Consider the following 25,786-nt stretch of genomic DNA (forward strand, 5'->3'; position numbering starts at 1 on the left):
ACATTTCTGAATCTTCTTGCAAATGGTTCCCCATACCTTGAACATAAACTACATTCTTCTTTTTCCAACTGTAGAAGAATAAAAATCAGGTCTTCCATTATGTGTTACTTGTCAGTTTAGCTCCCCAAAACCTGTGTTAAACTCCTGCATGTTAGCTTCTAGCTGCTGTAGGAAACGGAGATCAGAAAGATAGCCACTCTATACCATTTCTTAAAACCTTATGTAGAAGTAAGGTAAGCACAACAATTCAGCAGGTATTATGAAAGGGGAAATGCAAAGTAGTGTTGGGAGTTGGTGTTAGAATCTGTAGAAGGTAGGATTGATCCTTGCAGGTAGTCCAAGTCCTGCCAAATATGGTTATGTGCATTCTTCTTTGTGCTGCTTAGCTGGCAAGAAGCATGAGTAGGACTCACCATCAGGCTGGAGGCAGCAGGTGGCAGTCTTCCAGAGTAACTTCCTGTCTGCTCCTGTGTTTGCTTTTCCGGCTCTGGATGCCATTCTCATGCTCTGGGCAACACTGTTCTATTCTTTCTCCCCACACACAGTCTGCTCACCATTGGGAAGAGAGCAACTTTGCATCTGGGAGTTAGGTGCTGAGGATGGTGAGGGGAGGTACACAAGAGAGGGTGAGGAAGTACACCACAGGCCACCTGTGTCCTCCTCTTTGCCAGTCTTAGAGGTTAAGTCCTAGCTTAACCTCTCCTCCTTTATAGGCTCTTTGATGGGAGAAGTTTGCCATGAGAGAAATTGCCTTTAATCCTTTGAAAGGGTTGAGTTAGCTGTAAGGACCAGGAATTCAAGGAGAGTTGTTGTTTTACATTGAAATAAGTTTGGAAGACATGTACAAATTGAGCATCTAAGGCACACCCCATTTCAAGGGGTAAGCATATAGGTCAATAGTAGAACACTCTTCTAGCATACATAAAGCTTTGAGTTCCATCCCCAGCCAGCATTGCACAAAAACAAAGCAGAATTCCCACTTCGAATATCAACTTCAGTATTTTTTAATGTTTTTTAAACAAATACTTACCTAAATAATTTGAATGATCTTTTGCCCTTAGCACTTGGCTGCTGTGGAAGAGAGAAAGATCAAGTCCCTCGTAGCTCTCCTGGTTGAGACACAAATGAAGAAACTAGAGATTAAACTTCGACATTTTGAGGAGCTGGAAACTATCATGGACAGAGAGAAAGAGGCTGTAAGTAAGAGGAATTCCATAGTGGTGTTTGACACTTAACCCTGACCACCTTTCAAAAATACAAGTTAGATAATATAAATAGTGACTGACTCCCTTGGTCTCTGTAGCTCTGTCGTGTCATTTTTGTCTGGTTTGATTTTCCTTTCCAAAATATTATCAGCCAGTGATTATAAATAAAAGGAACTCTGTTCACTCTCTAAAACTAATCATCTAAGTCTTAGCTTCTTTTACCTCTTTGCTGTATAGATACATGACATTAAATTATAAAAGTTAGAAGTTGGACTTATTTTCATTACCTGCTTATTATCAGTGAAGTAGAATCCATATAATTCCATTATCTGATTCAGGGATTTTTCTTGATTACCCATCTTTTTCAATATAAATATGAGGAAGTAGACATTAATCTCATCCTAAGAACCTCATTTTCTGTGATTCCCCCTGACATCTGGCCTTGAGCTTTCTCATCTCTCCTTCCCTCTCCTGAATGTTGAGGTAGCTAGAACTAGATCTATGCTGAGCCTCTTACATAGCATTCTCTAGAGCAGAAACTTTTAACATAAGGTCATGACCCAAACAGAAAACTTTATGAAATAGGCCAAAAATGAGAAAGGGTGGCAGGAAAGTAAGAAACTCAGAAGCAGAGGAACATTTGTTTTTTCAGAAATTCCCTTGAGGTAACCAGAGATTGAGCTCTTTGGAGTTATTTTTTTAAATGAGTTGAGAGGGAATTTATGACTTTCTAAACACAGGCTAAATGTGAGAATTTAGTTAGGACTTTTCCCCTCTGTTTTGATTTTTTAAATCTACATATGAGATATTAATTCCCTTCTCTTAATGATAGCATTTTAAGAACAAATTATTCCAGAAGTGTGAACATATTAAGGATCTGTTTGTATTTGTTCTACTTTTTCTTTGTGGTCAATCCACGCAAGTCCTCTGGCAAATTTTTCCTGATGAGTAGTCTAGTAACTCTCTCCATACTCCATTTTCATTTTGTCTTGAGACCAACTAGGACGCTCACAGGACATGTGAGCCTGTGGCGAGGGGAGAATCTACTTCAGTAATTCTCCTACTTCCACCTCCACCACCCACCCCCAGTTCCCTGATGAGCAGTTCCTGACTGACTGTATCTCTCACTCACTGCACTCCCCACATCTGTTGTTGAGTTCTGTTACACTTTGGCCCTCTCCTGCCAGGAGGTGTTGAGACCCCAGACTCTTCTCTGTCACACTCTGTGCACCAGCCATGCCATGACACATAGGCTTCCCTTGCAGCCTTGTTCTTTTGGATATCTGCTTGCATCCTGCTCCTCTGCCAGAAAGATTGTTTTTATCCTACTTTTTGCCTATCCCCTGTGTCCTTCAGCTGTGTGCGACATGCTCTCCCTTTTTACTGCTGTGGCAGTCTCACCAAGCACTTCCTGTATATAAGTGCAAATTATTGTGTCCACATCCTATACCAGAAGTTACGCTCTTAGAGGGCAGGGACTTAGTCAACTGTCTTCATTAACCCAGAATGGAACGTCATAGGCCCTTATTTAAGCTTCTTGAATGAATTCATAGCAGCATTGTTACCAAAACTGAGAAAGTGGAAAGAAAATTGACCCTCAGAGGATTTAGTTCAATATGGAAAAAAGTCAAGGAAAGAACGTGTTCAGTACTATTAGGGAGAAAAGGAGGAATCCCTGGGAAATGCAAAAAGGGAAAGGCTGTCAGAGAAAATTCCTAGAGGTAGAGCTTTGGGGAATGAGTAGTTGGTTTACCCTTAATAAATTTTCCTTTTGTCATTTTATGGAGTCTCTTAGGGGAGTTGGGGCAGTAGGGCTATATAACATAAGTTATTGACACATGCAGAATTCCAGTGGTGCGTAAGTAGTTACCAACAACAACCAGATGCCTTATTGTCATTCATGAAGCCTGAGTGATTTATTAGCCTTGAATGTTGGGGTCACTCTAGCTGAGCTCTTATAGAACAATGTCTAGATTGTCCGGGGGCTCTTCTCTCAGCTCTAAGTTACTTTCTCTTCAGAGAGTGAACTTGCACCCCCAGTCTTTTATACCTGATAGAATTGGTCTGTCCTCTAAAAATAGTAGAACCCTCGCTCTTTTCCACTTCCGTTTATTGGCTTCCAGATAGCCAGCAGCAGTATGTAATGACTTCACTTCTCTTAGCCCATCAGTTTTCCTTCTGTTGTAAATTTTTTTAAAATTTTATTGTTTGTGTATGTATTTATTTATTTATTTGGTAGTGGGGATTAGATTAAGCCCAGGACCTTAAACATGCTAGGCAGGTACTCTACCACGGAGCTACATCCAAGCCCTTTTTTCAGATGTGAGGCTGGCCTTGAAATTGGATCCTCTTGCCGAAGCCTCCAAAGCAGCTGGGATTATAGGCATGTACCACTGCCCTCAGCTTTTTTTATAATTTATCTCAGTCCTCTGTAAACTATTTGAGGTGAGGTGTCATTGTTTTGCTCAGGCTGTTCCTGAACTTCTGGGGCTCAGCAGTCCTCCTGCCTTGTCTTCCCAAGTAACTAGGATAACAATCAAACACTATCATACCTGGTTCTGACTTTGGTTTTGTTTTGTTTGTTTGTTTTTTAATGTTAAATTCTAATCAGATGGTACTGGGGTTGTAGCTCAGGGGCAGAGCACTTGCCTAGCATATGTGAATCACTGGGTTTGATTCTCAGCACCACATATAAGTAAATAAAATAAAGGTTTATCGACAACTAAAAAAATTTTTTTTTAAATTCCAATCAGAGCACACAAATCATTTTTTTACAGTATCGTATCTGAACAAAGCAGCACAACTGAAAATGGGAAAATACTTATTTAACACACAGAGCTGCTCTGCTCAAATTCTTTGGAATGGGCTACATTTATTACAGGAAAATTCTTTGTACAACAGTCCTTAACCCTGCCCAATGAGTGTCAGTAGCTCAACTCCATTAATTACTTACTGCTGCATGAAAAATTACCCCAAAGCTTAGTAACTAAAACCAGAGAATATTTGTTGTCTCACATAGTTTCTGAGAAGTGATTCAAAACAGCAAGAGTGTGAAAAAGCACCCCAAAAGGGAAACCTTTTCATTAAACTTGGAATACATATCACTTCTGTTGTATCCTCTCAGCCACGTAGACCAAGCTTGGTAACATGTTGGGGTGGGGAGGGTTCAGCAGGGATGGTATACGTATTAGAAAGTGGAGTGGTTGGAAGTCAGCTTGGAGACTTGCTCTAACAACAACCAAAATGAGTACTTTGAACTTCAAAAAGTCATCTATTCATTTTGTGCACAGGTGAAACATGAGCTAGCCAGGTACAATGATACACACTTTTAATCCCAGCAACTCAGAAGGCTGAGGCAGGAGAATCGAAACTTTGAGGCCAGCCTGGGCAAATTAGTGAGGCCCTATCTCAAACTAAAAATAAAATAAGACAGGTGTGATGGTTCATGCCTATAATCCCAGTGACACAAGAGGCTGAGGCAGGCAGATCGCAAATTCAAAGTCATTCTTAGCAATTTAGCAAGAATGTAAAATTGTAAAAACAGCCAGGGATATAGCTCATTGGCTAAGGGTTAAATCCCTGGTACCTAAATGAATAAATATAAATAAAATATAAAATAGGGTTTGGGGTATAGCTCAGTGACAGAGCAGCCCTGGGTTAAATCTCCAGTGGGGTGGGAGTGGGGCATGACCCATTTTTCTCTACCTGGCACTAGCATTCTGTCCTGTGAGGAAGTAAAACCTGACTGTTATCCTCCTGGGGATTTCCATGCAGAACTGTTGTAAAGATGAGAGAAGGATGGCATATGCCTGGCACAGTGTTTAGTATGTAGTTAGTGTTCAGTAAATATTTATTTGCCTTCCTTTATGCAAACCAATATGCAGCAATATATGAATTTTAAATATTTATGAGCTGTTTTTGGCTTTATGAACATTAGGTTACTCCGTGTGCTAAAGCACTTTATATAGATTTTCTGATTTAATCTCCAAAAATTATGTGAGGAAACCATAAGCAAGAAAATTCTTATGCTTTGAATCTCCCTGTAATGAGGCTGAATGACATAAGCCATTCCTTCATTAGTTCTTCTTCAAGATGAGATTAGGTAGGTTATGAACCTTCAATCACACAGGTCAATAAATGACATGCCAGGTCACAAACCCATGTTGCTTAGCAATCTGGATTTTTGTAGTACTTTGTAATTTATAAAGGAATGAGTCATTATTATCACATTTTAACTTAGGGACTCTAAGGTAAGCAAGTTCTGTCATCCCCTTGTGAGTCAATAAAGCTGATGCAGTGGAAAGTGAGCAGGTCACCTGGTTGTGGAGCTTCCCAGCTCCCTAATTCCCTTTTGCCTACTGCACTGCTTCAATTCACTATTGTTATTGGGGTGGGAGGGCAGGTGTTAGTAAATTGTTGAGGCTGACCTCAAACTTGGAATCCTCCTACCTTAGTGTACCTAGTCACTGAAATTACAAGCATGTGCTGCCATGCCTTCACCCTCAGTTCACTTTTTAAAGTGCACTCCTACTTGCTTAACCCAATACACGGCAGCTTCAGGATAACTTTTCTTTAATTAAACATTTGGTTTTGTTTAAATAGCAATAGATTTTTTGTTTTTTTGGACTTTCAGAATCCAATATGAAGGGGTTTTTTTTCCCCCTAATATCTTAAAATCAGGTGTTCTCTTGACTCGCCTTTTTTTTTTTTTTTTTTTTTTTAAGACTTTTTTTTTTAGTTGTTGATGGACCTTTATTTTACTTATTTTTATGTGGTGCTGAGAACTGAACCCAGTGCCTCACACATGCTACACAAGCACTCCACATGCTACACAAGCACTGTACCACTGAGCCACAACCCCAGCCCAAGTCTTAAGTATTTAGTAATTAAGAATAAGGATGTAGACCTGGTGTGATAGCACAAACCTGTAATCCCACCAACTTGGGGAGCTGAGGCAAAAGGATCGCAATTTCAAAGCCAGCCTCAGCAGTTTGGAGACCCTAAACAACTTAGTGAGACCCTGTCTCAAAACAAAAAATAAAAAAGCTGGGGATGTGGCTCAGTGTTTAAGCACCCCTGGGTTCAATCTCTGATACAAAAAAGAAAAGAATAAGGATATAAAGATTTTAAATATTTTACAGGTATTATTAGTTTAGCTCTAGTCAGCACTGAGTAGCCATTGTTCTCATAGTGTTAATATGGAGGAGGGTAGTTAAGGAAGTTACAGTCTGTCAGGGAGATGACTGGACTGAGCCACCTTTAGCGCCTTTTAGCTGGTATCTAAGTAAATAAATGTGTTCAGGGCTCACTCAGCAGTCAGAGAAGCAGATTTCAGACAGATTGTGTTGGGAACTACAACAGTCTGGAGAGAACTGGAGTTACCTGGGCCCTGCCTAAAGCATTCACATTTTAATGTTTTGTTGTTTATATTTTTTTTAGTTGTCAATGGACCTTTTTATTTATTTGTTTGTTTGTTTGTTTATATGCAGTGCTGAGAATCAAATCCATTGTTTCTCACGTGCTAGGCAAGCAATCCACCACTATCCCAGAGATCCCAGTCCATCACATTTTAATATTTTTAAAAATATAAAAGGTTTTTTTGTTTGGTTGGTTGGGTTTTTGTCTTGGGGGTTTTTTGTTTTGTTTTGTTTTTGTTTGTTTGGTTGGGTTTTTTTGTTTGTTTTTTGAGGTCATTGAGAATTAGCTTTGGACTAATTATTCTCTTTAGTCTCTGACATTCATTTGGCTAGGAATAAAAATTGTGTTATCTCCAGAAAAAGAAAGAGATTGGAGGAGACTCAAAGCTGTGAGAAACCCAGACCCTGTGCTTAAAGAGGTGAGGGGAATAACGAGGCATTGATACATCAAGAAACCAAATATTGGGCTTGGATTGTGGCTCAGTGGTAGAGCACTTACCCACCACGTGTGAGGTACTGGGTTTGATTGTCAGCACCACATATAAAATGAATAAAATAAAGGTCTATCGACATCTAAAAAATTTAAAAAAAAGAAAAGAAAAGAAAAGAGACCAAATACTGTAAGGTAATGGCTTTGTGAGAATTCAGAGGAGAGAAGGTCAACTCTGATTATCAAGGAAAGCTTCCTGGAGAAGGAAGAATTTATCTGATTGTAGGAACGGCCCAAATCCTGAACTATTAAAAGAGAAGCATGATTGCTTAGGAAATTTAAGAGTGAACTTCCATGGTGGCTTTTGTAGTAGAGATGATGGGTTAAGTCATTTGTTCATTCACTGGATATTTACTTTCCAAGTATATAGGTACTACAGATACAGTTGTATCTAAAACCTGACAAAACTCTGTGCTTTGGTGGAACTTAAGTAATTAGAAATAATGAATGAGTTAATTAGCATAAGGTGTTATGTGCTATGTATGTTTTTGTATACGTGCATTCAAGTATGGAATGGGGTGGGGCAGGGGAGATTAGGAGTAGTGGAGGAAGAACTTCAGATTTAAGTAACATCATCACAGTAAGGTTTTTTCCTTTTTGTTTTTATGTTGTGGAGGTGGGGGTTGAACCCAAGGGTGCTCCTAACCCACTGCTACACCCCCAGCTTTATGTTTTATTAATCTCTTTATTTTTTGAGAGTCCCACTAAGTTACAGAGGCTGGCCTCAAACTTATGATCGATCCTCCTGTCTCAGCCTCTGGAGTCTCTGGGATTACAGGCATGCACCACCAAACCCAGCCTCAGTATTCCATATTAAAAAATGAACAGTTGATAGGTGAGAGCTTGCCTGAGATAATTAGGGAACTAGGGAAGAGATGGATGAACTGGGACATAAATGAATGCATCAGGAGAGTTAGGATAACATCAGGAAGATATTGGCGACCAAATCAAATTACTTATAATAATTCATGCCTGTGCTGTGTATCAAATAATCGAGTCCGTTGTTAAACATGCACCTTATATTATCATTCCAAGATTAAGAAAGGCATTCAGAAGCAGATTCACTTCTGAAGCACAGAGATGGAGAGCCTTTCGAAGCAAGCACATCGTAGTAATGACACGATGACCAGACACAGTAATGGTGCAGGCTCACCTTTTGGGTTTCTGCCACTAGAAGCATATATGGAAGTAGGAAAATGTAGTTGTTTTTCCCACTCTGGTGTAATAAGGAACGGGCCTATCTGTTTTAGACTTGGTTTTTCCTCAGTGAATGTTTCCATCATTGGTACCAAACCCTGAAAAGGAAGGTGTGATTATTTACTTTAGTTCTGAGGACAAAAGCTAATGCCTTCTCAGTCTAGGCTGTTTCAGTCCTTGGCAGTGAGGATGGATTTTTATGGTGCCCACCATCTTTTCCCCTTTCCCACCCCTCCTCCCTGCGTTATGCAAATGGAAGTTGGGAGAAGAGCTTTGTGTGCACTTCAGCTGCAGTTGCAGCTGTGTCTGCGTTTGGTGTCTTGAAAAGTGCTCTGTTGTAAGTTCCACTTGGATACGACTGCTTTATACATACACAGTGTAGGAGCACAGAGAGAGAGGAAGGCAGGGTTTCAATGCCGCGGGGGTTGCCCCAGGAGCTTCAGAGCAGGTTACAGGCAGCCTTGTATGAAAGTGGTTCCCTGAAGCCAGATTGGAGTTCTGAAGAAAGTTAACAGGTTCATTAACACCTTATTTATGTGAGTAATTTACAGTTTAGTTTTTGGGCCTGTATACATAGTCCTAGGAAATGGAGAAGGCAAAGAATGAAATCAAGATGTCTGTAGGACATAACTGGGGGAATGTTTGGTTGTTCATTACAAAAATGTTTTGTGTGATATAAAAAATTCAAATAATAAAATATATTTAAAAGGGTTTTTTTTTTTTTTCCCTTTCAGTGCTGGAGATCAAACCTAGTGCTTCAAACTTGCTAGGCAAGCGCTCTACCCCTGATCTTCACCCCCTATGCCCTATGCTCAGTTTCATTACTAGGGATAATCACTATTAGCTTGGTATTTTCAAAACATTTTCAGTGGGTGTATAAATGTGTTTATACATAATCACTTTTTTTTTTTTTTTTTTTTTTTGCAGTACTGGGAATTGAGCCCAGGGCACTCTACCACTGAGTTACGTTTCTTTCCAACCATTCTTACTTTTTATTTTGGGACAAGGTCTTGCTAAGTTGCCAGGGCTACACTTGAACTTGGTGATCCTCCTGCCTCAGCCTCCTGAGTCACTGCAATTACAGGCATACACCGCTGCATCCAGCACGAAATTTTGTTATACTTGAGATTGTATAATATATAAATTTTTTTTTTGCAACTAGTTTTCTGTCTTGTATCTGATTTAACTAGACATCCGAAATAATGCTTTGTGCTCAGCACAGTGGCACATACCTGTAATCCCAGCAGCTGGGAAGGCTGAGGCAGGAGGATCGAGAGTTCAGAACCAGCCTCAGCAAAAGTGAGGCACTAAGCAACTCAGTGAGACCCTGTCTCTAAATAAAATATAAAGTAGGTCTGGGGATGTGGCTCTGTGGTTGAATGCCCCTGAGTTCAATCCCCAGTAACCCCCCCACCCCCACCAAAAAACATGCTTTGAGTTGAGCACAGTGGCACATGCCTGTAATCTCAGAAACTTGGGGAGGATAAGACAGGAAGATGGCAAGTTCAAGGCCAGCCTCAGCAATTTAGCAAGCTCCTAAACAATTTAGTGAGACCCTGTCTCAAAATAAGAAACAAAAAGGGCTGGGATATACATGCCCAGTGGTAAAGGACCCCTGGATTAAATCTCCAGTACCCTCTCCCCTCAAAAAAATGCTTTAATAACTGTCCTTATGCACACTTACTTAAGTAACAGTTTTTTAGGACAGATTTCCAGATATCCACTCATTGGATCATTAGTTGAATGCATTTAAAATATTACCAGAATTGCCAAATATCACCAAAAAGTCCCTACTTCACATTCTTTCTTATTGCCATGAGATCGAATGCAGTCTTGATTTGGATTCAATAAAAATAAGGTGTCCAGAACAAGACAGGTGTTTCCTTTGCATGCTGAGGCCAGGATGTGGCCATAAGCTTTACTACTTCTTTCCTAGAGTGGGAATGGCCCTCCTGGAGCCAACTGGGAGCCTGCTTTCTGGTCATTGCTTTCACCTCAGGGGACCTATTTGTCCCATATTGGAGCTTTAAGCTTAAACTAGATTCTCTTTCAGGTGTGTATTTAATCACTTACCCTTTTTAATGTTTCTAATTACTTTCTTTTAATTACTCTCTGTGTTTTAAAATGACAAGATGAAGTTCAGAAATAAATAGAATAAAGGTTAGTGCATATTGTAGGTGAGAAAATTGGGCATATTTTTTCCTCCCATCCTCTCAATGATAGATATCCTGTTTCTTTCCAAGGTTAATACTTTTTTTTTTTTTTTTTTTTAATTTTATTGTAAACAAATGGGATACATGTTGTTTCTCTGTTTGTACATGGCATAAAGGCATACCATTTGTGTAATCATAAATTTACATAGAGTAATGTTGTTTGATTCATTCTGTTATTTTTTCCCTTCAAGGTTAATACTTTGATGATAAGGTTAGACTCCAAAAAGAGAGGCTAGTGTGGTACAGAATTCAAAACAAAAACACTGGTCTAGGAATACAGAGCACCAACTTTCTCTTCAGTGACAGAAAAATCTCCAGTAATAATTTAGCTTCTATGTAAAGTAGATGTTGACCTAACCTCTGTAGTTCTTACATAACTGCAGGACATCAGCCAAGTTGTCCAAACTAATAGTGATTCAATAAGAACATAGGTGAAAAGGTCCATTTCTGGCAACCTCTTAAATATGACCTCAGCAAATTATCAGAGTCCTAAATTTCCTAGAAAGAATGGTTAGAAGAAAGCAAAACTGAAAATCTATAATTAGAATCTTTAACATCTATTGCCTCCATTCATCTTTCTCCTCACCTGTGCATGCATGCCTCTTCTCTTCATACTGTGACACATATCATCCATCATGGAATTCCCCTAGTTGCTACTCTTGCTAACCAGTGATGCTTCTCATTTGATTCTACATTGACTTCTCCTTACACAAAGCTCTCTGCTGAGAACCCAGATTCATAGGCTAATTCTCATGCTCATTCCATCTAGTGCTAATTATAGTATGTAGTATTTATCCATAGAACTGGCTGCTCCCAAAACCAAAAATGTTGACATTTCTCTAGCCCATTAAATGCCAGAGAACAGTGCTAGTCAATAGAAATAAAATGAGCCATACATGTACTTAAACTTTTTTAGCATTTAAAATTTTTAAAAACAAATGAAAATGGAATGATTTAATGCAATATATAAAAAATACTCTACAGGCAATCAATATGAAAACTTTTTTTCTTACTAAGTCTTTAAATTGTAGTGTGTACTTTACACTGTTGGTACATCTTTTTTTCTGGGAGTCGAGGATTACTGGGGATTGAACCCAGGGATACTTTGCCACAGAGCTACAGATAGGGCCTCACTAAGTTGCTGAGGCTGGGATCAAACCTTCAATCCTCCTGCCTCAGCCTCTCAAGTCGCTGGGATTACAGACATGTGCCATGGTTGCCCAGCAGTGCATCTCATTTCTTATTAAACACATTTCAGCTGCTCAGAAACTGGATGTGGTGTGTGACTGCTACAAGAGACAATGCAGCACTGGAAAAGACTTGGGGTAACTTAGATCTTATAGTGAAAAATGATGGATTGGGAACATTACTGAAAAGGAACAGGTGTATTAACCTCCTTATTATCATTTTAAATATCCTTGTTATGATTATATCACATACTTCCAGAGATCTAGATTTTTATTATCTTTCATGATCAAATCGAATTTATTTCTGAGCCCCACATGTATGGAATTAGTTTATGATCGGCTCCTTTGCTCAACTATTATTAGGCATATGGTGTCTGAATTTGCTGCACATGTAATTTATTTCTCTTTGAGTTCCAGAACATCTTGAATATTGAAATGCCTATATTCTTCAGGATTCATATACATTTTTATTTAGGCAACTAAAATATTCTGCAAATATATCACCCAACATAATTTTGAGTGCTTTAAAACTATGGTTTGCAATGACACTGCCAGTGTTCCACATAGAGAAATGTCTTTGCAGCTAAGGCCATATCAGTTTATTCAGAGGATTTAACTCTGCTGTTATATTCTAAAATAGATAGATAACCTAAAGGATCACATTCAAAAGAGAGCACCTGGGAATGTTGGCATTGTTAGCATTTGAGGAAACAGTAAAGCAACAGGAAGGAACTGGAGAAGTCTCAGATAGTCATAGGAAGTATTTGAAATCCCGAAGGCCCACAGTGGTGTTCTAGGCCCAGCTCTCTGGAGGCTGAGGCAACAGATCACTTAAGCCCAATATTTCAAGACCAACTTGGGCAATATAGTGAAATCCTATCTAAAAAGAAAAAATCTGAAGGGCCGTTAGACAGTTGATTATCTATATATCCATATCCTGAGTAGACCCAGAGAGTGATAACCCCACTGGCTAAAGATTGCAAGGAAAAGCAGATCTTCAACATAACACAGGGAAGACGCTGGCCACAGTAACAGGTGTCCAAATGGAAATATGCTACTCAAGAACTAATGCCTTTTCTCTTACTATACATTGTGCAGGAGGCAAGGTGGCTGTGATTTTCTGAGGCAGAGGAAATTCATGCATCAGGTAGATGTCCTGTGACATCCTATCCTGAGAGCTTTCCTGTGTCATTTCTTTTCCCCTTCCTTTTCTTACAGTTAGAACAACAGAGGCAACAGTTACTTACTGAACGCCAGAACTTCCACATGGAACAGCTAAAATATGCCGAATTACGAGCCCGGCAGCAAATGGAACAGCAGCAGCATAGCCAGAACCCTCAACAGGCACACCAGCATTCAGGAGGACCTGGCCTGGCCCCTCTTGGAGCAGCAGGACACCCTGGCATGATGCCTCATCAGCAGCCTCCTCCCTACCCTCTGATGCACCACCAGATGCCACCACCTCATCCACCCCAGCCAGGTGAGATGAAAGCGTTGCCCATGGAAAAGACTTCTGGCCATCCCATGTCACAGATTATCAGAGGGATTAATCATGCAGGTGATGTTTTCTGACAAAGCCTGTCCAAAATTTCCCTTGTCATCTAGAAAATGATAGTCAAGTGAGATGTGGTTTTATCATCATGTAAAACCTGCCATGTTCTTTTTCCAATTCTCTTGGTTGGACTCTTTTTTTCTTTGGTAGGTCAAACTCTGTATGGCAGTATATCTTAGGATTTCTGAAAAATTAATCCTTACATTGTCTCTACATTCTTTTTTAATTATAAAAAATTTTGAAGATAAATACAAAATGAAAACTGCAATAGCCAGTTGTGGCAGCACACACCTGTAAACCCAGCTACGAGGCAGGAGGATCACAAGTTCAAGATCAGCCTGAGCAACTTGGTACACCCTGTCTCAAAATGAAAAGGACTAGGAATTTGATTCAGTGGTAGAGCACTCCTGAGTTTGGGGGTGGGGGGAGACAAATAATAATGATAATAAAACTGCAGTGAACTTTCATGACCCTGAGCTTCAGTAATCATTTTTGACTTTTCATGTTTGAAATCTTCAACTATAGACAAAAGGAAAGATTGGAATAATCCCTGTAAACCTGTTAAAACAGAGCTTTAGAATTATTGAAGTTGAGATGAATTTTTTTGTGTTCCTCCTCTGTTTTTCTTTCTTTCTTTCTCTCTTTCTGTGTGGGGGATTGAACCCAGAACCTTGCACACATAGTAGGCAGGTGCTCTACCACTGAGCCACACACCTCCAGCCCCCAGCCTACCTTCCTTTTTAATTTTTTTAAGACCATTTATGTGTTGAAGAAAACCAGGTTTTTCATGCTGTGGCCATACCTGATTCTGCACTCAAGGTGTCATGTCATTTCTCCTCTCTCTCACCTTTCCCTTCCATACATGTCCCATAAACCAAAGAATTAAAGATTTTATTAGGTTCAGGTTCACTTTGGGGGATCAGCCACTCTTCTCATGACAGCTGTTCTTATGACACTATGGTGGATCACTGGTTCTGATGTCAGTCTGATCCATCCATTACGAAGATCCCCATCTGTCTTCACCCTTTGGTTTTAGTTGCCATTAAGAATTGCGCCCTACATTGGTTATTTCATCAGGCATAGTCAATAATGAGATTTCTAAGTTTATTAGCAGTGATTCTTTTATTTAAAAAAAAAAAAAGAAAGAAAGAAAAAGAAAAAAAAAACTTCTTCCTCGATCATTTAGTTATCCTGAAATCAAAAGAAAAGACTGGGACTGGAGTCGTTGCTCAGTGGTAGAGTGCTTGCCTGGTTTGTGTGAGGCACTGGGTTGTATCCTCAACACCACATAAAAAATAAATAAATAAATAAATAAATATGTCCACCTACAACTGAAAAAAAAGGGAAAGTAGATAAATGTTTCATCCATTTCCTTTATCAATTACCTGATTATGTATTGCTACTTGTCATTCTCTAAAGATACTCAATAAGCCCTTTTTGTGTTTTCTGTTTGTGTTTAATATTATGAAATTAAATATGTTTGTGTTTTGATTTATTAACATTATTCTTTTTTTTTTTTTTTTTTTTTTGTGAACTTGTATGCTCACTGCCAAAAATATTACACAAGTCGTCCCACCAGGGTTGAAATTTTCAAACACTCAGTACAAATTTAATATATTGCCCAAAGAAATCATATCTCTACAGCAACATTATTCTTTTTGATACTCAGATTCTTCCATCTTTAACTTGTGGGAGCCCGTTGAAGTTTGCTGCTATTTACCCCACTAAAACTAGCTTGAAAGTTAAACTCAGTTTTTTCAAACTTAACTACCAACATCATTAAAACCTAAAATGCACTTTTAATTTCAGCCCCTTTGCCCTCACATTCCTTCCCTTCTTAGAGGGCAAGTTGTGTGGGTGTGTATTAATTATGTATTATTATATTGCTCTAGTGACAGTTATCCTGTAAGATTTTTATAATTTCATCTTCTATAGTAATATACATGTGCTTTACCCAAAGCCAGAGTTTATGTTTGTTGGAATGGAATGGAAATACTATGGCCACGGCATGTAGAGGCAAGCTAAGATAAATATAGAGTGGCTCTTAGAAGCCTGCAAAGGTCCCAACATGGTAACATCAGATGACCTGATATCCTCGAAAGGACAGATTTTTAAACCCTCATGTGAAAATAATCAGGTATATTTGCCTGTGGAAACCATGACTGAATATAAAATTAAGATCTGACATATTATTAACAATTGTGTGTGTGTGCTTGTGTGTGTGTGTGTGTGTGTGTGTGTGTGTGTTGCTGGGGATCAAAGCCAGGCCTTGTGCATGCAAGGCAAGCACTCTACCAACTGAGTTATATCCCCAGCCCAGTTAACATAAATCTTTTATTTACAACCCAAAACATGTTTTAAATTAGCTGTTTTTATTGGTCTTATCCAAAAACGGAGCAAGGTTGACTTTGATCAGGAAGTGTTCATTTTCTCACACACACTTGTTACATTGTAATTGTGGAATTTACTACCATCATCAAACTTGCCACTTGATCTAAATGGTGTTTGTGGAGACAGTCTTGATATGTTCAAACATAAGACACTTTTTAAAAAAATTTTTTAGTTGGCAATAGGCCTTTATTTTATTTATTTATATATGGTGCTGAGAATCAAATCCAGTGCCTTGCACATGCTAAGCAAGCACTCTGCCACTGAGCCACAACCCCTGCCCAAACATAGGACACTTTCTTCCTCACTTCTCTCTGTCCATGTAAACAGAGGGATCAATGGAGTGCAAATCACCAAGTAACGTTTCAAAAAGTCATGGCTGTAAGTTCCTGGGTGTTCACAGCCAGCCCGGGCAACCTGGCAAGATCCTAATAAAATAACTGAAGAAAAAAAATTCAGAAATTTTTTTCTACATGGCTATGGTGCACATACCTATAATCTCAGCTACTTGGGAGACTGAAGCAGGATTTCTAGATCAAGGCCAGCATGGGCAACTTGGCAAGACCCTGTCTCAAAATAAAGAATAATAAAAAAAGGGCCGGGCACAGTGGTGAATGCCTGTAATCCTAGCAACTCAGGAGGCTAAAACGGGATCGCAAGTTCAAGGCCAGCCTCAGCAATTTGGCAAGGCCCTAAGCAACTTAGTGAGACCCTGTCTCAAAAAGGACTGGGGGTGTAACTCAATAGTAGGGAAAAAAATCCCTTAATTATTGGGAGAGATTAAGGGAAGTTCACTATGGTTCTTGGTGGTATTGAAGCATCATATTCACAGTAGCTATTTAAGAACTTCTTAGAACTTCTAGCATCTGTATTTGGCTTGTGAAAGATGGGATCTTCTTCTTTGCTAAATTACATCCTGGTGATAATAGGTGTTGGTACACCTGACTCTTCACCCACATCATTTCACTTCTTGTTGTCCTCACTGCACAGTTGAAGGCCTGGTGTGTGGCAAGGCCTAATAACCCTGCTGCCCAGCATATTAAGGTTTCACACTGAGCTCCATCTGATTCAGTAGTGAGGCCGGGAAGGAGTGCTGAGAGGGGTTCCAGCAGACGCAGATTCTCCTCAGGAGGTGGTACCAGCAAATGACTTGACAAAAATAGTCTTGAGAAGAGAAATAGGTCATTTTTCCCTTTTCATTTTCTCACCAAAATAGGCATTTCTACAGTGAATTTGTAAGGGAAAGGATCATTCAGTACAAGATGAGAGTTTTAATTTATGACAAGTTATTCTCATAATTACTGAAATATAATGTACATATGGAAAAAGGTATAAATCATAAGTATTTCTTCGAGTATTAACAAAGGGACACCACCTGTGTAACCAATACTCAGAAGCCTCTGTCATGCTCTCCTCAATCACTTCTCCTCCCAAGATAGCTCTCCTGACTTCTAACATTGACTAGTCGGGCTGATTTTTAATGTTAGATAGATGGAATCATTGTGGTTTTTTGTTTGTCTGACTTTTACTCAATATTGAATATGTGAGCCATGCACAGAAGTGCATGCCAGTAATCCCAACTTCTCGGGAGGCTGAGGTAGGAAGATCACAAATCCAAGACTTAGGCAACTTAGCAAGACCCTATCTCAAAATAAAAAGATCTGGAGATGTAGCGGAATGGAGCAAAGCACTCCTGAGTCCACTTCTCTGAGCCACATAATAAAAAATGAGAAATAAAACATTTAGATACATCCACATTCTTGTGACTGATTACATTTGTTCCTTCTGTTTGCTGAAAGGTGTTTCACAATACCACACTTTGTTAGTCCATTCTCCTGTTGATGAACATGTAATTGGTTTCTAGACTTTAGTTATTATGAATAGTTCAGACAACTGTAAACATATATGAGCCAATGTCTTTTGATAGACATATGTATACATTTCCATTATGTTTGTCCTTAAGGAGTAGAATTGGATGTGTTCCAAGGAATAGGTTGTAGGATTTGTGTATTTTCACATCAGTACATGCCACCAAAATGTTTCCAAAATGGCTGTGACTCTTTAATAGTGTGTAAGCATTTTAACAGTTCAAAATTGATATAATTTTATTTTTATGATTACCCCTTTTGTGGGGGAGGTACTTTGGAGTTTGAATTAAGTATGTTAAGAAAATTAAGAGCATTAATAGATTGAGTAGATTATTTTAGGGTTGTCTTCATCTTACCTGCTCAGAAAAAGCTAATTCTAACAAGTAAGTCTGGTACATGATATTCTAGTGTTAATCAGAGGTATTTCAAATCGAGGCATATGAGGTAGTCCATAGTATGTTTTGAGTAAACAGTATCTTCAAGTCTATGTTTTTAGAGCTATGAGCACATTCCACATTAAGAGCTATGAGCAGGTCCTTCCAACTTCTTTTTTCTTAGTTTTAGAAAAGTTAACATATTACAGCATTTACATTAAGAGCTGAGGATAATTACCCAGCTAACTTTTGGGTATTTATCCAGAATTTAACCCTGTGTAAAAGGACAGGAAAAATTGGCCTCTAAGTGACAGCAAAGTTGGGGAAATGGCAGGAAGGAGATTTACTATCAAGTGATTAATTTGTCCATCTCTTAACCTTTTAGAGTTTCTATGAGTATGTACTTGTTCTCTACAAAATTGTCCATCAGTTAATGGTAGAGCCCATTAAAGTATCAGTTCAGTGTTGTAGATCCATTAGACTGTCAAACACTGATGGGCTTGGGCATCAGAGTAGCTGATGTGAATTGGCACCTATATATTCCATTTAGTTTGTCTCTAACTCCTCAGCCCTTCTTCTTGTTTCCCCACCCACTGCCTTTATTTAATTCATTCACATGCTTAGAATTTTTTGTATGGTTTGCCCTGTCTTCATAACTTCTCTTTCTGAGCTTTGTTATTTGGTCCTACTCCTGGGAACTTCCTGTCTCTGATGAAGTGTCCTGAGTTGGTTTGTTCCCACCAAACAAAAAGTCTAGGAATTATACATAGAGTGTTTCTGCTATATGGTTGGCCCACTTTTTTTTTTTTTTTTTTTTTTTTTTCCCCTGAACTTTAAAATATATACCATTGCATTTCATCCATTTTTTTAAGTATAAAATAGTATCAAATGGTTACCAAATTGAAGACTTACTAGTTCTACCTGCAAATCTGCCATTATAAGTGACACAAAACGAATATTTATAATAGCAATCTATTCTTGAGCATGTGTGTTGTGTCCCCAACCATGCCCCGGGCTGTGGTATCCATGAAAGCATATGAAGAACCACAAAGGAGAGTGGCTGAGTGGTGGCTTTTGCTTCTTCAGTTGTCCTTTATTATGTTGCTTATTGAGCAGAGAGGGCACCTCTGACTGGTTGGAATCTTCTTGGAGGTGGTCAGGACTCCAGGGGCTTTGGCACATGTTCAAAGAATGATTACTAGCAGGGGAGGTGGTGCACACCTGTAATTCAGGCTAGTCAGCAGGCTGAGGTAGGAGTATTGCAAGTTTGAGGCCAGCCTGGGCAACTTAGCAAGACCTGTCTTGAGATAAAAATTTAAAAGGACGGGGGATGTTGCTCAGTGGTAAAGTGCTTTTGTAGCAAACATGAGGTCCTAAATTCAATCCCCGATACCTTAAAAACAAAAAGGATAAAGATTTCTTGTCCTTGAGTTCAGTCAAAAGGAAATGACCACAGGATCTATAATCCCAGCTTCTTGAGATTATCAAGTTCAAGGCCAGCCTCGGCAATTTAATTTAGCAAGACCCTCTCTGGAAATTTAAAAAGTTAAAAAAGGACTGGGAATTATATCAATGATAGAACACCCCTGGGTTGTGGGGGTAAAAAGAAAAAAGAAATGACAAAAACCTAGACTGTAGGTACACTGGTGAGCTCTGCCCTCTATACACATTGTAGTAAAAGAGACTCTCAAGTGTTCAAACCTCAAAGGTTTCGTTTGAGCCACCTACATTGGAGAAGCCTTTGTATGAGCTCCTTATGTGAAAAGCAGAGGGGAAAGAGCATACTGGTGTACATCTTCATGATTTCCTCATTATTAATAGTATAAGAAATTTTGGAAGTACCTAGAAAAATCAAATTGGAAGTGGTTCAGTTCAGTGAGAACTCAGACGTAATGTTATTTTAATGATAAAACTAGAACATTTAAGTGAGGCATGGTAGCACATTCCTGTTATCCCAGCCACTTGGTAGGATTGTAAGTTCCAGGCCAGTCTCAGCAACTTAGACCCTAACTCAAAATAAAAAAATTAAAAGGGCTGGGATGTAGTTCAGTGGTACAGTTCTCCTGAATTCAGTTCACAGTACCACAGAAAATGAAAACAAGAAAAAAGTAAAACATTTTATATCAGCCAATAAAATATAGTTTGAGGACATTTCAACCAAGGCATTAAGCACTTGGCACTTTTTTTTTTTTTTTTTTTTTCCCTTCCCCAAATATAACTCAGGGTCTCACTATGTTGCCCAGGCTGGATTCAAACTTCTGACTCAACCTCCCAAATAGCTGGGATTGTAGGCACATGCCACCATGCCCAACTCAGGTACTTGGCTTTTTAAACCCCTTCGTTAGTCCTACTTTAACAGCCCTACCTATGGGAAATAGTACTTAGGAAAGCATTTCAACCTGTTGTGGAAAGCTCAGTCTAGACTCAGTCCTACCCTGAAGAGGAAGAAGGAATAGTTTCTCGGGTCAGCTAATCTTTTCTTACTGAAATGCCTTTGGTCCTCCTTACATCAATGTGATAATAGAGCTGCCATGCCCTTTTGCAGAGTAGCAGGTTACCCTCACAAAGAGAATAGTTAGGGCCCAATTCTTAACAGAGTATGTGGCAGGCACTCCCAGGAAGCTGCTGTGTACTGTGGGGAAGGAGCATCCTGCAAGGAGCCTGGGCTTCCCCTCACTTAACCCTGATTGTGTTATTTTCATTCTCCTGGGGACTCAGCCAAAGGATGTGCTGCGGACAGTTAGAAATGGATTGATGAAATGTGCTTAAGATTAGGTATTCATAGGTTTCCTTTCACAGCTTCTTGTAACACCCCAAGGAATGAAAATAAAATCTTTTAACTAGTATTCCATTAGACATGATGGATATAAGGCTTTAGTGAAGATCAAATAAATCTGCGAGACTGTGAGGGATTTTCTACTAGGTAAACCTAATTTAACAAACCATTCTGTTTCAGGCTGCAGGTGCCTGCTCCGTATTTTGGGGAAGGATTTGTTTTGTTTTGTTTTGTTTTGTTTTGTTTTGTTTTTCTCCCTTAAGCTTGTATTTAGGGCAGACTCCCCACCATCCTATGCTTTGCTATTTCTGTTTTCAAGCCATGTCTCTCTCATCTCCTCCTTCTCCTGTCTACTAGAGAAGAAAATACCTGAGTTCTTTTAAATGGAAAATACATATATAGTCTTCGTTTTGTTTAGTAAGGTTTCCTTAGGCATATCAGGTTTCTGTGGGCCATAAGAATTAGCAGGAATGCCTTGCGTCATTGTCATCTATTTAAAAAATGGTGATACCTGTGTCAGATACCATAAGATCTTTCAGATTTGAGTGGACAATTGTTACTTTATCAGAAATTGGTTTTGTCTTCTCCCAATTCTCTTAAATGCTATCTCATTTCAAATTTGATTCTTAGAATAACTTTTTCCATGCTAGGTGTGTGACTCAGTGGTAGAACACTTGCCTCCTGGTATGTGTGAAACCCTGGGTTTGATCCCCAATTTCTTAAAAAAATAAAAAAAAGAGAGAGAGAGATCACCTTTTCCAAGAAAGAAAAGATACGTGGGACAAAGAAAGAAAATGGATCTCAGGGTCAGACAGTCCTGGGTTTGAATCTCAGCTTAGTCTCATTCATTTTGACTTTGGGCCAAATTACATAGCCTCTCTGAGGTTTTGTTTTCTTGTCTCAACACTGGGCCCTTACTGTCATCTTCCTAATAACAGACTGGAAAATTCATGAGATAACTGTCAGGTGGTAGGTCCTCACTCAAAGGTGTCTTCATCTCCTTCCCTGTCTGTTCTTTAATTTCACTGCCCCAGGTACACCAGCCCCTTGAACTGTGTAGCACACAGTGGCAGTAACAGGGACAGTGCTCACTCTTGGTGCATTCTTTGCTTGTCTGAGATGTTTGTGCATGGTTCCAAAAAGAAAAGTAATTATTTTTCCTGTAGCACCTTTCCTCTTTGCTGCTACCCCTTCCAAAATGCCATTTTTCTCTCATTGCCTGGTTAACCATATCCCAATGGCTTTGTGACCCTGTCTGTGACAGTAAAATAGAGAAACACTTTTTTTAGAAGTCTTCGAAATTTGCAGTGAGTGAAAACAAAGGGTTTTTTGGTTGGTTGATTGGTTTGCTATTGCCTACACCAGCTATTGCCATACAGATGTAGGGAAATAGGTAATTTGGCCATTGGCACTTAGTATGTAACTTCAGAAAGGGCTCCATTTGACCTAAGAGCAAAATCCTTTGGGCTCATCCCAGCACATGATAGACAGGCATTATCTCATGGATCTGTCATTCTACCACAAGTGCTCCTCTCTGCATGATTATTTCTGTTTGTGTTGGAGAGGGATGATCCTAGGAATTGAACCCAGGACCTTGCACATCATAAGCAAGTGCTCTACCATTGAGCTACACGTACCCCAGCTTTTTTTTTTTTTTTTTTTTGGGGGGGGGGGGGAAGTGCAGAGTAGTATGGTGGGGAGAGAATTGGACTTAGAAGATTTACATCTAATTTACAATTCCCCCAATGGTTCTATGACCATAAAGAAGTCTATGGACTTCTCTGAGGTACTTGTATTCTCTACAAAATGAGAATATTTGCTCTGCCTTTGCCAAGTGTGTTGGAGGAGCCTGTGACATAAGGCACTTTAACAAATAAAGCATTCCTCTGATTACACTGAAAACCCTATGGTTAAGGTAGGCAACTATTTAACTTTACTCAGTATAATCTCAGCAAACTGAAGCTGAGGGCATGCTGAATAACTATCCTAGGTTGGAATAAAATCAGATTGAGATTGCAGCTTTTTAGTTTCCAGGCTACTTCATCTGTACTTTCCCTGTCAATGGTACTGGGTGGCTACTGACTGGGATGTCCCATGAACCCAATATTCAGTCAGGGATTTGGGCAAACCATACTTTACTATAGACATCCGAATATAAAACTCTGTCCTGTGAGAAGTGATTGAGACCAAACTGTTGTATATAATGTCACTTATGTGAGGATACACCTGGAGTATTCTTCCTTATTTCTTTCTCCCTTACCCAGTATTGGCTCTGGCTTCTTTGTAAAGGCATTCTTCACAGTTCTACGGTGTTTTCTATAGTGAGAGACTGACAAGATATTCCCTCTAGCTCACATATTACTGTGTCCAATCTGAGTTTGACAGAAGGAGATGTGCCCTCCTAGCATGTACCCAGACTAGAATTCTGTATTTCTGATCTTAAAAGTAAGCCTCTACCTACAACTTACAGTGGCCAAGTTGAACAGCTATGACAGAACCATAAGGCTGGCAGAATCTAAAATATTTACTGTCTCTTTAAAGAAAAGAAAATGTTTGCTGAAAATTCTTAAGGCTCAGTGTGAAACTGAATACAGAAAGTATTTTAGTGTTCTTGTCCCTGGGATCTCCTATCATTACTTTGAAAGCACTTGGAAAAGATGGGGTTCTCTTCCCCCCCTTGTCAGTCTCCCAGGTCGGCAGTTCATGGTAGGCTCGGTAGAGAGAAATTTGTGAATAGGACCTGGGGATTCAAATTAGAGTCCTTTTTTTAATGAATTTCAGTACCCCTTCAGACAGACTTTCCTTCAGAGCCTGTGTATGAAGCACAGTCTGAACTGAGCTGCAGTCCTTGAACTGTGTACTAATTTCCCAGTAGTCTTTCTGTTCATTCCCTGTGGTCTGTGACGGCATGGTGTGTCCTCATGAAGACTCTTGACTGTCCACTATTCCTCCAAATTAGTCAAAATGAGTGTTGTCTTTTAGGTATGCTTTCTTTGTAATTGCTTCTTTACCACTACCTGCCTATGTTGGAGTTTAGAATAGATCTTCCCCATTAGCTGCTCCCAAGTGAATGAATGAATGAATGAATGAATGAATGAATGAATAAAAGTTGATCATAGAGATTGGATTATTGCTGTTATATTTAAGATCCTTTAGAGGTTGGATGTTTGACATTTGTATTTATCAGTTTTATGCATTGTGTTGATCCCTTTCTTCTACCCCTTCCTAGTGTACATAATTATAATACTTAGAATCTCTCTTTACAGGTCAGATACCAGGCCCAGGTTCCATGATGCCTGGGCAGCCCATGCCAGGTCGCATGATTCCCACCGTCGCAGCCAATATCCACCCTGCTGGGAGTGGTCCTGCCCCTCCTGGTATGCCTCCAATACCAGGAAACATCTTGGGACCCCGGGTCCCCCTCACAGCACCGAACGGCATGTGTAAGTAGCACAGTGGGAAGACATGTTACTCCAAGGTCTGCCTTGGGGACTATAAATAGGGGAGGAAGGCTTTGTTTTCTCAGAACAAAGGTCCATGGAGGATCTTGTGGTTTGGCAGGTTCATGGACAATGTCAGTCTGTGTCAGTATGTTCTAGAAAATCCATTTTGGATCACTGCTCTTCAGCACCTCTGATGGGCAGATTTGTAGATGACAAGTGTGAAATGCTTCCATGCAGACTGTCCTCTCAGCACTGAAATCTGTTGAGAAAGCCAATAAGATATTCCTCTCCCACTCTTATATAAACCTGTCTGGGTCAGGTGTGGCGGCACACACCTATAATCCCAGCTACGTGGGAGGCCAAGGCAGGAGGATCACAAGTTTGAGGCCACCCCCAGCATCTTAGCAAGAAAAGAAAGAAAAAGACAGGGGGATGTAGCTCAGTGGTAGAGCAGTTGTCTAACACATATGAGACCCTGGCTTCAATCCTCAGTTCCCGCCCTCCACACACACACACACACACACACACACACACACACACACAACACACCACCCCCCCCCCCCCCCCCCCCGTCTGGGTTGAATCTTAACAGACACATAGAGCTACTGATTGTTACTTTCCCTACATGAACCTTTTAAGCATATGGGATTCAAAATGGTGAGTGTAAAGAAGAAAAATAAAAAACCAGTTTGGAATAGGAATAACAGATAAGTTTCTTGTAGATCTTCTTAATATATTGGTACTGGCTACATAGACTAAGGAAGGAATATTCAGAGGCTGTGTAGAGGAATGTAAGGTTCAGCAGACCCAGTGGAGAAACATTGGTACTGTTCAACACCACCTGTTTGAGTTGTGTGTGCAGAGGTCAAGTAATTTCTCCTATAAGCCCTTGCTCTGCTCCAGCTTTGGCCTCCAGAGGGTCGCTTCCAACACTCCGGCCTGCCCTTTAATCCTGTAGACCTACAGTGAGAATGATCCCACAGTGTATCTACTCTTGATCAGGTACCCCTGTCAAATCCATAGTCATTGATTCATTTAGAAATTCATATATGTGGCAAGGAGTTACCTCCTATTCATAAGACAAAGAATAAGAAACATAAGCTTTTCAGAAACTTTAGTTGGGAAAACAAAAAGTGAAAAGTTGAATCAGATTTTCTGAAGTTATGGGAGACTACAGAGTGCCTTGAATGCACTGTAGTTCTCTGGGACACATCCTAGGGGAGGGAGCCAGGCCTCATGGACAAAGACATGTCTCATTTCTCTCTGAATCCCCATGGGCTAAACAAAGTAGGTTCATGAAGACAGGTTTTAGCTGTTGTATAGGATCATGATAACAGAGGGGAAAGAAATTTCCCCTGAGCTAGTGGTCAGAGATATAATAGAGTGGGTAATCTTCCTTGGCAAGAAAAAGCTTAAAATGCTTGCCAAGCCATCTCCCAAGCAGTTCACAAATGAACTGGCCTTCCAAGGGACTTGACCAGTTTGCCATCTCCTGTGCAAAGATAACATCATTGGTCTTTTATCACTATTGTATACTTCTGGTCTCCCATGGTTTGTGACTTCAGAATTCCATCCTAAAGAGGAAACAGTGGGACACCTTGAGAGTGTGAAGGTTTCAAATGAAGCTCCTGCCATATATGAGTGATTTGGAAATTCTAATTGCTGGCTTCAGGCCA

The 25,786-nt window shown here is 39.7% G+C and overlaps 1 protein-coding gene across 5 annotated transcripts in view; it reads left to right on the forward strand.

Annotated features, from left to right (window-relative positions):
• Positions 1–25,786, forward strand: part of SMARCC1 (SWI/SNF related BAF chromatin remodeling complex subunit C1) — a 169,979-nt gene that overhangs the window by 140,792 nt on the left and 3,401 nt on the right. For all 5 annotated transcript variants that reach the window (XM_079116710.1, XM_079116711.1, XM_079116709.1 and 2 more), the window contains 3 exons: positions 1,062–1,196; positions 12,928–13,189; positions 23,934–24,110. In XM_079116710.1, the coding sequence (XP_078972836.1) occupies positions 1,062–1,196; positions 12,928–13,189; positions 23,934–24,110 (574 nt within the window). The remainder of the gene's footprint in view (positions 1–1,061; positions 1,197–12,927; positions 13,190–23,933; positions 24,111–25,786) is intronic.

This window comes from Sciurus vulgaris (assembly GCF_902686455.1).
Source record: "Sciurus vulgaris genome assembly, chromosome: 16".
NCBI classification, from domain to species: domain Eukaryota; kingdom Metazoa; phylum Chordata; class Mammalia; order Rodentia; family Sciuridae; genus Sciurus; species Sciurus vulgaris.